This window comes from Phyllobates terribilis, unplaced genomic scaffold (assembly GCF_046119375.1).
Source record: "Phyllobates terribilis strain yellow unplaced genomic scaffold, ASM4611937v1 Scaffold_12__6_contigs__length_324123572, whole genome shotgun sequence".
NCBI lineage: Eukaryota > Metazoa > Chordata > Amphibia > Anura > Dendrobatidae > Phyllobates > Phyllobates terribilis.
Window position 1 is genome coordinate 71423746 of NW_027362772.1, and position 14023 is coordinate 71437768.

General features: G+C 45.3%; 1 protein-coding gene across 1 annotated transcript in view; it reads left to right on the forward strand.

Annotated features, from left to right (window-relative positions):
- LOC141172104 (cathepsin D-like) overlaps nucleotides 1–14023 on the forward strand; it is a 56481-nt gene that overhangs the window by 25331 nt on the left and 17127 nt on the right. The window contains exons 4-5 of the mRNA XM_073655959.1: nucleotides 6938–7056; nucleotides 9162–9361. Of these exons, the coding sequence (XP_073512060.1) occupies nucleotides 6938–7056; nucleotides 9162–9361 (319 nt within the window). The remainder of the gene's footprint in view (nucleotides 1–6937; nucleotides 7057–9161; nucleotides 9362–14023) is intronic.

A 14023-nucleotide genomic window follows, 5' to 3' on the forward strand; every position in this document is an offset into this window, starting at 1 on the left:
CTTACATCTCTACAGAAGTCGTTGGGCCTGCCACTTCACCGGCTAAAATGCGATGTGCCTACCCGGTGGAATTCAACTCTGCACATGTTGCAGCGACTGTGGCAGCACCGACAAGCCCTGGTGCAATACGTTCTGACGTATAGCCTGGGCCAACGAGATCCGGAGGTGGGGCAAATCACGCTGGAGGAGTGGTCTCAGATCAGGGACCTATGCACCCTTCTGCACAGTTTTGAAATGGCGACGAAGATATTTAGTGCTGACGATGCCATTATCAGCATGACTATTCCGGTGATTTACATGCTGGAGCACATGTTAAACAGAATTCGGAGTCAGGTGGTGGCACAAGAGGAGGTGGAGGAAGTAGAGGAGGAGGAGTTGTATGCGGAAGGGCTAACATCTGCAAGGTCCAGACGGTCGGCAGCACCAAGGCGGCAGGCATGTGAGGGTGGGGGAGATGGTTTTACCAGGGCGCATGGTAGCAGCCAAACTAGTGAGGAAGGTGCAGGAGCCCAGGAAGAAGTGGAGGACGAACTGATGGAAGACTCATCAATGAGGGAGACCTTGATCACATTTCTGTTGTGCGAGGTTGGGGGGAGAGGACAGAGGAAGGAAGCATGATTGTTACCTCGCCACCAACACAACAGGGACTTGGTGCTCCTGGATGCGCAACACACATGAGTGCCTTCTTGCTGCACTACCTGCAACATGACCCTCGAATTGTGAGAATTAGAAATAATCCTGACTACTGGGTTGCCACACTGTTAGATCCCCGGTACAAAAGTAAATTTGCAGAAATTATTCCTGCCATAGAAAGGGATGCACGCATGCAGGAGTATCAGCAGAGAATCTTACATGTGCTTTTCCACAAAACACCAGTGGTGCACGTAGTGAATCTCACAGTTCCAACTTGCCAACCGTGGGACCGTCAAGTGTTCAGCACTCAAACCGTAACAGAACCACAGTATCTGCTGGTAACATCAATTTTGCGGAATCATTTCACCACTTTTTTAGCCCATCCTTTGCAAGGCCACAGGAGACAAGAAGTCTGACACATAGTCAACGCCTAGAGACGATGGTACAGGAGTATCTCCAAGTAAACATTGAAGCCATGACTGTGTCACTGGACCCTTGCTCTTTTTGGGCTTCCAATCTGGATAAATGGCCGGAGCTAGCCACTTACGCCTTGGAGATCTTGTCATGCCCCGCAGCCAGCGTTCTGTCTGAACGTGTGTTCAGCACTGCTGGTGGTGTGCTGACAGATAAGCGCACGCGGCTCTCCACTGATAATGTAGACAGACTCACGTTCATAAAGATGAACAAATCATGGATCCGAAACGACTTTTCTACCCCTGTGTCATCCTGGGGAGAGTAAAAGCTTGATGATTGGTTAAAATCACCCTACCAACCGTTTTAAGCTTTCAAATTACTAATCATGTTTATCTGTATCTTGACTGGAAAATAATTTGGGCTTTGTAGCAGTGTGCAGCACTGATCCTATTAGCCCATCTATACTAAGCTCCACCAGATTTAAAATTAATAATAATTTGTAGCTGCATCTAGCCCGGAAAATAATTTTGGGGCTCCGAGATGCGCAAGACACATAAGTGCCTTCTTGCTGCACTACCTGCAACATGACCCTCATATTGTCAGAATTCGAAGTAATCATGACTACTGGGTTGCCACACTCTTAGATCCCCCAAACTTTTCGATCAACCTTTTCATTTTAATAAAGACCAAAAAAAATGGTCATTTTTGAAATTATAAGCATTAGCTGGTTGTTAGAAACTGAAATCAAACAGTTTTCAACTCAAAACTTTATTCTAGGTGATGTTACATTTTCACATAGGACCCCTTGTTCGAAAGGAGCTTCTGAACTCTCTCGTCCATTGAATTTGTCAGGTTTTGGATGGTTTCTGCTTCAATTGTTTTGCATGAGGACAGAATACCCTCCCAGAGCTGTTGCTTAGATGTGAACTGCCTCCCGCCATCATAGACACTCCTTTTGATGATGCTCCAGAGGTTCTGAATGGGGTAGAGGTCAGGGGAGCATGGAGGTCACACCATAAGTTTGTCCCGTTTTATGCCCATATCAGCCAGAGATGCAGATGTTTTATGTGCAGCATGAGATGGTGCATTATCATGCAAAAAAATGATCTTGCTGTGAAATACATGGTTCTTCTTCTTGAACCATGGCAGGAAGTGCTGTTTGAGAAAATCCCCATACATTATGGAGTTCATCTTTAGCGCCTTCAGGGATCCTAAAGGGGCCGACAATCTCTCTCCCCATGATTCCAGTCCAAAACATTACTCCACCTCCTCCTTGTTGGCGCTGTAGCCGTGTTTGCGTGGGGTGTCCATCAACCAGCCATCCTCCACTCCATCCATCTGGACCATCGAGCACTGCACGGCACTCATCCGTGAACAAAACAGTTTTGAAATCAGTCTTCATGTAATGTTTGGCCCACTGGAGCCGTTTCTGCTTGTGTGAAGTGGATAGAGGAGGTCGACAGGATGGCATATGCACAGCTGCAAACCTCTGAAGGACCCTGCATCTTGTTGTTCGGGGGACGTTGGAGGCACCAGCAGCTTCAAAAACTTGTCTGCTGCTATGACAAGGCTTTTTTGCCGCTGCTCTTTTAACCTGACGTAATTGCCTGTAGGACAGAGTCCTCAATTTGCCCTTATCAGCACGCACACGTGTGTACTGTGAATCAGCTACATACTTCTTGATTGCCAAGACACTTCATCCTGATCATCGCACAATGTTGATTGTAGTCATGCCTTGACCTAAACACTCCACAATTTGTTGCTTCTCAGCAGCCGACACATCCTTTTTCTTTCCCATTTTGGCAGAAAATGTAGGCTGCTTAATAATGTGAGACAGCCTTCTTAAGTAGTCTTGCCTTTCATTGGACACACCTGCCAAACTAATTAGCACAGGTGTCTGCAATTGCTTACAGTGATATAAAGAGCCCTGACACACATCACCATCAATGAGTTTAACTGACAAACAAACAAATTCTTCCCTTATCACTCCTAAACACTTTTTGCATAATAATTTGGAACACAGTGTACATGTGCTTTTCCACAAAACACCAGTGGTTCACGTAGTGAATCTTACAGTTCTAACTTGCCAACCGTGGTCTGTATGGAGTTGTTCAATAAAAGGCCCAAAATTAAGATAACATAGACGGGAGAGGTCTCTATGAATAGCAATTCCTAAGTATTTGATACCCTGTGAGGGCCAGGCAAAGGGAAAGTTGAACTGGATGGAATCCTGTATGGATTTGGGGAGGGAGACATCGAGGGCCTCAGACTTCGCTGCATTGATTTTAAAATTTGACCATGTAACAAAGTGATCTATTTCAGCCATAACAGCATGGATGGATATATGTGATTGAGTGATATATACTAGTACATCATCAGCAAATAGAGAGCACTTGTACTCGGTGCCTCCCACCTCAATCCACCTAATATTGGGGTTATGGCGAATTGATGAGAGCAGGTGCTCCGTCACTAGGATGTATAAGAGAGGGGACAGAGGACATCCCTGCCTTGTCCCATTGGTGATTGTGAAAGGTGATGAAAATGTTCTGATGCACCCCCTGGGCCTTGGGACACCCGGAGCCGGACCCTTTTTGGTGGATGCTGGTGGTTGTAGTCTTCGTGGCGGCGACCCGGTTCCGTGGCTCAGGGTGGTCAAACCAGTGGCGGAACTATTTATGTGGTTTTGATGTTTAAATGTCCGACTACGCCACCCGTGGATTGCGGTCAGAGTGAACCGCCGCTGCAGGGCAGACCGCTGAGGCTGGTGTTGTGGGTGCAGCAGAGCATAGCATAACTCCCCACGGGAGGAGTATAGCCTCAGGGCAGTGTATGCGGAGGATGGGGGTGATGGTGCAGGGCAGCAGCAGTAACGACACGGAGTCAGTGATGCAGTCCAGGGCCTTTACTCACAGTTCTTATTATCCAGACCACGTCTGCAGGTAACGGCTGCCCACGTCGTACTGTGCTCACCAGGTGAGGGGCTCAGACAACTCCCAGATAACTTTGGAGCGCTTCACAGGACCCCCTTTGTGTGTCCTTTGTCTGGCCTTTCTTACCAACCCTTCTGTCCGGCTGCCTCGGGCCTCCTCTTGGTAAACTTGGCGCCAGTTTCCCTGACCCTATGTGCTGCCCTCCTAGCGGGTGTAGCGAGGGGCTGCGCCACATAAAATGTCACAGCCTCCGGTTTCTAGCTGAGGGTCGTTTCCTGCCTCTACTAGTTTCGGGGACCGGTCTCCCCCTTTGGCCTGACCCCTCCATGCAGGTGGATTCGGGCGTGCGGTGGCGACTCGCCCGTCCGCACCCCTGGGATCCCTTCGTTCCTCTTTCCTGGAGCCTTCTCCGCTCCGCTCCTCTTCCTTCCTTCTCCCTCTTCCAGGCCTGGGCCTCTGTTACTAGGCCCGCCTCCGGAGCAGAGCTCATGCAGAGCCCCTGCTCCCTGCCACTTCTGCTCAGACTTCTCTGCACTGAACTAAGATGGTGCCCACCTTTTATACTCCCTTCTCAATGCACCCATGAACTGCTTCCTCCCTGCTCCTGCACTACAGGGTTCCCCTTCCTCAGTGTTCCCTCCCCCCACTCCAGCCAGGGACAGGGACTGTCGTGCCCATCTCAGGGGCATATTGGTCGCCCTGCCCCACGGCAATGTGGTGTAATGCATGCAGGTGTCGGGTCCTGATCCACACTCCATCCTTACCTGAGAGTGAGATATCACACCTCTGGGTGAGGTGCAATACCTCTGTAGCAACCGAGCCCTCAGGGTGCTACAGTTCCATTTATCTTCAGCCTAGGTGACGTATTGCGATACAGGGCCGTGATTTTGGCTATAAAAGGGTCCCCTAGACCCCTACCCCAAGCTTTTTAAGAGAATCATATATGGCGTGCCAGGAGACTCTATGGAATGCTTTCTCAGCATCCAACGAGAGTATCTAATTACAAATTTTTAACTGCATCTAGCCCAGGAAATACTTTGTGCCTAGTAGCAGTGTCTGCTAGTCAGCGGATTATCCCGGCTGTTAAGCAAGCTACACCACCTGTAGTTTGGACACTTAATTTTTTCAAAGGAAATGCTTCGGGACCACGGGATACTCAGTGAAGAGCATCAGGAGGCACCCCAAGGCATAGGGGCTGGGACTGGCAGTAGGATGCCTTGCGGTGGACAGCCGAGCTCGATCCTTATAAAAGCTTTTTAACTGCAGCAGCTTTAGTGGACGCTACTGGAGCTGGAATTACGCGGCTGCTGGCATGAGACTTGCCCTCCAATAGATCCTTGTAAATGGATTTAAAGTGTATTCATTCAAATTAGAGAGACAATTTAAATTAAAAAGCTTAGAGCTGCCTCCACCACAGGGGGGCTCGCTCGACCCACCAGCGGACAGGCACCAGTATTGGGAGAGGGGGGCTGGCCGTCAGGGTTCACCGCGGCTCTGGCACAAACCCGGCGACACGGAGGTGGCACGGGCAGGAGCGGACTGAATGTGTCGGCTTCTCACTTTTTGGATTTTAGAAGGGCATGACATGCCTATATCTGTGTCTCCCCCTCCTTTTACTCCTCCACCTCTTTTATTTTCGCATGACTATATGTACTTGTCACTTTTCCATGTGTTAGTTGTGTCTTCTGAGCAGTTTGTCAGCTTTTGGACACTTTTGAAGGTGTTTTCTATGTGTTTCTATGTGTTTTTGTTTGCCTGCCATTGGTTTTAACGGTGTTCGAAGGTGTTCGACGAACAGTTCGACGAACACACGGGTGTTCGACGAACCGAACCGAACTCGAACACTACGGGGGTGGCTCAACACTAATCCCCACTTCCTGTAGAGAGAAAAAGTCTGGTCCCCACTTTCTGTAGAGAGACAAAGTCTGGCCCCCACTTCCTGTAGAGAGACAAAATCTGGCCCCCTCTTTCTGAAGAGAGACACAGTCTGGCCCCCACTCCCTGTAGAGAGACAAAGTCTGGCCCCCACTTCCTGTAGAGAGACAATGTCTGGTCCCCACTTTCTGTAGAGAGACAAAGTCTGGCCCCCACTTCCTGTAGAGAGACAAAGTCTGGCCCCCACTTCCTGTAGAGAGACAAAGTCTGGCCCCCACTTCCAGCAGAGAGACAAAAATTCACTCCACTTCCTGTACAGAGACAAAGTCCATTCACACTTCCTGTAGAGAGACAAAGTCAATTCCCCACTTCCTGCAGAGAGACAAAGTCCATCCCCACTTCCTGTAGAGAGACAAAGTCCATCCCCACTTCCTGTAGAGAGACAAAGTCCATCCCCACTTCCTGTAGAGGGACAAAGTCCATCCCCACTTCCTGTAGAGAGACAAAGTCTGGCCCCCTCTTTCTGTAGAGAGACAAAGTCTGGCCGCCACTTCTTGTAGAGAGACAAAGTCCTGTCGCCACTTCTTGTAAAAAGGCAAAGACAGAAAGGAAACATCTTGTATTGACATTTTTAGCGTTTAGGCGACAACATTTTTATATATAGTGATTTGCACATTGTCTATATATCACATTATTAAATGAGATCAAGTTGTCTGAAAATACAGTGACCATTCAAGTAATGGAAATAGGATGAGCACTTTCTGATGCAGGTAGTGTGATCATGGTACAAACACAAACCTATGCTAATATTTCATATGCAAAGCTATATTATGAGTTTGCATGGCATAGATATATGATACCGCACTTATAGTTTTTTGTGAGTCCTTATGGATACCTCTGTGTATCTGCAAGTCCATACACTCATGGAGGCACCATACTGGAGCATTCACCCCTTGCAAGTTCAAAATACTGGCCCATAAGGATTCTGTGCAACGTCCACTCACAATATCTACATTTGGCTTAATTGAATCCAATATATTCCTAATATATAGTGTAATAACTTTTGCTACTTTTCTGTATCACAGGGCTCCACAAAAGATATAACTCTGGGGCCTCCAGCACTTACAAAAAGAATGATACAACATTTTCAATACAATATGAAACTGGAAGTCTCACTGGATTCCTGAGCCAGGATACGGTCACAGTAAGTTCACATCGTATCAAAGTGTTTGAAGGTTAGATGCTCTCATTGGTACTCAAATGGGACTGTCCGAGATGGATCATGGTTGGTGGAGGCTCCTGCGCAGAAAACTAACCGAGGGCCCCTTCTCCAATAATTGTTTGCAGGTCCTTTAAAAGGCAACTGAAACTCTGTTGGTGTCAATGACACGTCAATAGAGTTGGATCCTGTAGGTCGTCCTGAAAGGCTACAGACCTCTGCGTCCCAATGCATTGTGCCAATTGTGTCATACCGCCCTGTGTGCAGAGAAGAAGAGGACTGAAAAAACAGCTAAAAAAATGCAAAAAAAATTAACATATGCACAGCAATGTTAAAACAGCTTGCTGTGCACATGTTGCGTCTTTCTGAGCTTCTTTCAAGCTCTTCCGTCTTCGAAAGTTGACCATTCTTCAGGCAGCTTCTGTTTGGAATCCACTTGTTTATTTATATATACACTTTAAAAAAATGCCACGAAAACATCAGAGAAGTCGCCAAAGAAGATTCTTCAATAAAAATACCGCCGCCATTTTCCCCAAGCGTCTAACACTTCAAAAACTCAGCGGCTACTTTGGCGTCTAAAAGATGTCATGCGCCCATTACCTAAACTTTAGGTAGGTGGCACAAAGGTGACATTATTATTTTTGGAGGTGATACTCTGGTGGCATTAATAGCTTCTAAGGGGGGCACTCAGGAGGCATTATTTACTTAAAGGGGGCACTTATGGGGTGTAATTCTTGCCTTGCCTTGGGCGCTAGCAACCCATGTTCCGCCGTTGCACCTGTTGGAGTTTATTGGTCTCTCATACAAATAATTCCACTGTAACGGCAGCACATGACTGTTTTCTCTCCATCCGAGAAAAACGGTCCTATTATTCTGATCAGAGTGGCATCATTTTTTTTCGGCGGTGAAGAGAAAAATAAAAAGTTTCTCCACCTTCTCCATTCTATCACTTTGTGAAAATTGGACCTTTGTTTTTCACGGACCCGTAGACTTGCATTGTCGATTTTGATCCAACACTCTGCTCAAAATTGGAGGTGTCTCCAATTTTTTTCCTCGGACCACTTGGTCAGAGGAAAAAGTTTGGACATGTGCACAGCCCCATAGAATATCATTAGTGAAAACCACGGATAGCACTTGGCCGAAATAATAGGTCGTGTGCATCACAAATGTCAAGTGACCAACAGCTCATGTAATGTCAACGAAATTAATAAAAAAAATTATAATAAAAAAAATCATCTGTGGAGGACAACATTTTAGATGACTTTTAAAGGGCGAACGGTACAGGTAAAAGATAAAAAAAATATTTTTTACGATTTTAAGCATTTGTGCTTATGCATCTTGTTCTCGAAATGATGTGGAGCATTTTCAGAGTCATCTTCTCATGGAGGAATTCAGTTATTTTGCATTAGGCCTGTTTTTGCATAGTTGTGACCACCGATGAGAAGCTCTGGAGAGATGACTTCTGTGGTGAACATAAGCTTCCCATAATTAAATAAAGATGGATATTTTTTTTTCCAGAGGCTGAGGTGCTGAAAATTGCAATGGTCGACTGCCTGGCATGCATTATTAATTTTAATCATTATGCTACATGATATGGTTTAGTGGCTTCTTACTAAATCAGAGCTTGAAATGTTGTTTTCTAGCCAAGACTGGTGTTTCGGATGGAAACTATTGAGGGGTCTATATCTGCCCTGGCTTGTGGTGACTTCCAATGGGCCAACACATTTCAAGCTCTGTTCCTCATATCCCGATGCATTTCTTGGGCTATGATCTTCCTAATCAGAACGACAGAACTTGCAAAAGTGCCATCCATCTATGAGGATGGGAATACCCCTTTAATGGGTCAAGTGGTTGTCCAAGCCTTCTGCACCTTTTCTCTACGATATGTGTATTATACGTTTGTGCCCAAGCAAAGTACTTTCTCAAATATTCTCATATTTTATTATTATGGTGCAGATAGTTTATATCATTTCATCATGAAAAAAAATAGAAAAAAACCATAGGGTAGTTATTGTAATTTTTCCAGAGGTTGCACGCATATGTTAGGTCATATTTCCATTTCAATGTCACCATGTTGTTCCTTTCTACAGATTGGCGAGCAGCAAGTTGTGAATCAGACGTTTGCCGAGGCAGTAAAGCAGCCTGGATTTGTTTTCGTTGCTGCCCAGTTTGATGGCATCCTCGGTATGGGGTACCCTGACATCTCTGTGGATGGCGTCCTACCTCTGTTTGACAACATGATGCGCCAGAAATTGGTCGAGAAGAATGTGTTTTCATTTTACTTGAATCGGTGAGAAATGTTCTAGGTATTAATACATCATGTTGTGTGGACGGCTCAACATCTAGGTTAGATGTTTTATTCGTAGCCTTCTTGAAATCGGGCTTGCGGTGCTTATTTTATACATCAAAATGTTAGAAGGACCCCATTAACCTAAAAGTCAAGATTGACTTTGTAAAACTGGGGTTGGAAAATTGTCCATCTTCCCATCGCAAATAGTCATTCCTAGGCAACATCAGTAAGATTGGGATCAACTGTAACTTTCATCACACTTTCATTTATTGCAGGTAGCATATAGAGCAGATTCAAGAGCTGAGCCTGCTCCATATGTAGTGAGTATCAGCCGTAAATTACTCGCCGCAACAGCCTGATTGGCCATATCTCCGATTCTGGCCATATATCCCCTTAGATGCCTTGGACAATAGTGACTGTAGCATCTAAGTGGTTTACCAGACAGAGGAAGCTCCCTCTGTCCCTATTGTTTCCCACCATGATGCAATCACCAGGTTCTAATAAGTTTTCATGGACTCCAGGTCTACCATTTTAGTGCATTGTATTGTAATAAAACACATTCAGTGGGTGAAATAAGTATTGGACACGTCACCAATTTTCTAAGTAAATATATTTCTAAAGGTGTTATTGACATGAAATTCTCACCAAACATCGGTAACAACCCATCCAATCCACATAGGCAAGGAAATCAAACCATAGATGTCCATAAATTAAGTTACCGTATTTTTCGGACTATAAGACGCACTTTTTACCTCCAAAATTTTGGAGGAAAGTGGGGGGTGCGTCTTATAGTCTGATATATACAGTATATATATACTGTGGCTGTGGGCGTGGGGAGCAGTGAATATTCATTTTCCTTAACCCTAGAACGCATGACCATAAAAATGGGTATTTTCAAAAAAGAGTTGTTATACCGAAAATGCCTGTAACATAAAAATAAATGAACAACTGGAAATGACAAACAACTACAGTGCCTACAAGTAGTATTCAACCCCCTGCAGATTTAGCTGGTTTGATAAGATGCAAATAAGTTAGAGCCTTCAAACTGCAAACGAGAGTAGGTTTTATGAACAGAAGCATAAATCTTACAAACCAAAAAGTTATGTTGCTCAGTTGAATTTTATTAAATTTTAAACATAAAAGTGTGGGTCAATTATTATACAACCCCTATGTTTAATATTTTGTGGAATAACCCTTGTTTGCAATTACAGCTAATAATCGTCTTTTATAAGACCTGATCAGGCCGGCACAGGTCTGTGGAGTTATCTTGGCCCACTCCTCCATGCAGATCTTCTCCAAGTTATCTAGGTTCTTTGGGTGTCTCATGTGGACTTTATTCTTGAGCTCCTTCCACAAGTTTTCAATTGGGTTAAGGTCAGGAGACTGACTAGGCCACTCCAACACCTTGACTTTTTCCCTCTTGAACCAGGCCTTGGTTTTCTTGGCTGTGTGCTTTGGGTCGTTGTCTTGTTGGAAGATGAAATTACGACCCATCTTAAGATCCTTGATGGAGGAGCGGAGGTTCTTGGCCAAAATCTCCAGGTAGGCCTTGCTATCCATCTTCCCATGGATGCGGACCAGATGGCCAGGCCCCTTGGCTGAGAAACAGCCCCACAACATGATGCTGCCACCACCATGCTTGACTGTAGGGATGGTATTCTTGGGGTCGTATGCAGTGCCATCCAGTCTCCAAACGTCACGTGTGTGGTTGGCACCAAAGATCTCGATCTTGGTCTCATCAGACCATAGAACCTTGAACCAGTCTGTCTCAGAGTCCTCCAAGTGATCATGAGCAAACTGTAGACGAGCCTTGACATGACGCTTTGAAAGTAAAGATACCTTACGGGCTCGTCTGGAATGGAGACCATTGCGGTGGAGTACGTTACTTATGGTATTGACTGAAACCAATGTCCCCACTGCCATGAGATCTTCCCGGAGCTCCTTCCTTGTTGTCCTTGGGTTAGCCTTGACTCTTCGGACAAGCCTGGCCTCGGCACGGGAGGACACTTTCAAAGGCTGTCCAGGCCGTGGAAGGCTAACAGTAGTTCCATAAGCCTTCCACTTACTGATGATGCTCCCAACAGTGGAGACAGGTAGGCCCAACTCTTTGGAAAGGGTTTTGTACCCCTTGCCAGCCTTGTGACCCTCCACGATCTTGTCTCTGATGGCCTTGGAATGCTCCTTCGTCTTTCCCATGTTGACCATGTCTGAGTGCTGTTCACAAGTTTGGGGAGGGTCTTAAATAGTCAGAAAAGGCTGGCAAAAGAGATCTTTAAGCCACACATGTGAAGCTCATTATTCTTGGTGCCTGAACTACTTCTTAATACTTTAGGGGGACCAAACAGAATTCTTGTGGTTTGAGGGGTTGAATAATAAATGACACTCTGAATTAACTTTTAACGTTTAAAAACAAAAAAAAAAAAACAAAGACAAAATTTGCTGCAGTGCATTTCCCACTTCCAGGCTGATCTACAGTACAAATGTCACAATGCCAAGTTAATTCCGCATGTGTCAACCAGCTAAATCTGCAGGGGGTTGAATACTACTTGTAGGCACTGTATATTCCTGAGGAATACCTAGAGTTTCAAAATTCTAACTAAAGTAATCTTGCAGAAAATAGAAAACAATTAACAGGGCGGGCCTGCGAGGCCCCAGGTATGCCTTCTAGGGTTAATAGCGCACACACTGTACTTGCAGCGCGGCTCTTGGTATGTATGGCACCCTGCATCCCTCATCCTGGTATGTATGGCGTCCTGCATCCCTCATCCTGGTATGTATGGCACCAATCATCCCTCATCCTGGTATGTATGACACCCTTCATCCCTCATCCTGGTGTGTATGGCCCCCCTCATCCCTCTTCCTGGTATGCTTGGCACCCCTCATCTTGGTATGCTTGGCACCCCCTGATCCCCATCACTCTGCACACAAAAAAATTAAACAATTATACTGACCTCCTCTCTGCACCACTGCTGTGTCCTGCTCTGCTGCCGACAGGGATCTCTCTGTTTGAGCCGCGCATAGCGTAACTGCCATGCGCCCTCCCACTGTAAGATGCTATGCCGGAATAGTCACTGCTCCCCACGCCAGGACTGTATGCGTGGGGAGCAGTGACCATTCTCTCTCCCTAATAGCGCGCACACTGTACCCACAGTGCGGCTCCTGCAGCGGCTCTGTGGTCTATGTGCCTGCTATTAGAGACCATGAATATTCACTACAACCCACGCCCATGGTCTTTAATAGCGGGCACACATGACCGCTGGCTGCCAATTATACATAGATGAGGGGTACCAAGCATACCAGGAAGAGGGATGAGGGGGGCCATATACATACCAGGATGAATGGTGCCAAGCATACCAGGATGAGGGATGAAAGGTGCCATACATACCAGGAAGAGGAATGAGGGGGGCCATACATACCAGGATGAAGGGAGCCATATATACCAGGATGAAGGATGAAGGGTGCCATATACAGTACAGACCAAAAGTTTGGACACACCTTCTCATTTAAAGATTTTTCTGTGTTTTCATAACTTTGAAAATTGTACATTCACACTGGAGGCATCAAAACTATGAATTAACACATGTGGAATTATATACTTAACAAAAAAGTGTGAAACAACTGAAAATGTGTCTTATATTCTAGGTTCTTCAAAGTAGCCACCTTTTGCTTTGATGACTGCTTTGCACACTCTTGGCATTCTCTTGATGAGCTTCAAGATCCCCTTCCCCTTAACAGGGCATCATGACCACATTTTTTACTTACATTTTTTTTTCTATTTTCCTCCTCTAAAACCTAGGTGCGTCTTATGGTCCAGTGCGTCTTATAGTCCGAAAAATACGGTATGTGTAATAATGAGAAATGACACAGGGAAAAAGTATTGAACTCATGAAGAAAGAGAGATGCAAAAAGCCACGGAAATTCCTGACACCTGCTGAAATCTATCAGTAAATAGAAAGCAATCATGCCACTTAGTGAACTATAATATCAGTTGGTTCAACTGATGGCCTATAAAAAGGTGTCTCATTACCAAGGTGCCACACAGGAAACATTTCATGATGAGTAAAACCAGTGAGCTGTCTCAAGACCTTCACAACCTTATTGTTGGAAAACATACTGGTGACATACAGTAGATTACAGAAGAATTTCTAAACTACTGAAGGTTCCAGTGAGCACTGTTGGGGCCATAATACAGAAATGGAAAAAGGATAATTTCACCATAAACCGACCACAACCTGGTGCTCCCTGCAAAATTTCAGATAGAGGATTGAATAAAATTATCAGAAGAGTTGTCCAAGAGCCAATAACCATCTGTGGAGAGCTACAGAAAAACCTGGAATCAGCCGGTACAGTTGTTTCAAACAATACGTGTTGCACCATGTTCAAGCACATTTACAGTTTGCTCAACAACATTTAGACAAGCCTGTGAAATACTGGGAGAATATAGTCTGGTCAAATGAGACTAAAATTTAACTCTTTGGATGGCATAATAAACACCATGTTTGGAGGCCAAAAGGCACTGCATATCACCCCAAAAACATCATACCAACAGTGAAGTTTGCAGGTGGGAACATCATGGTGTGGGCTGTTTTTCTGCATATGGCACTGGCAAACTTCATGTTATTGAAGGAAGGATGAATGGAAAAATGTAAAGAGACATTCTTG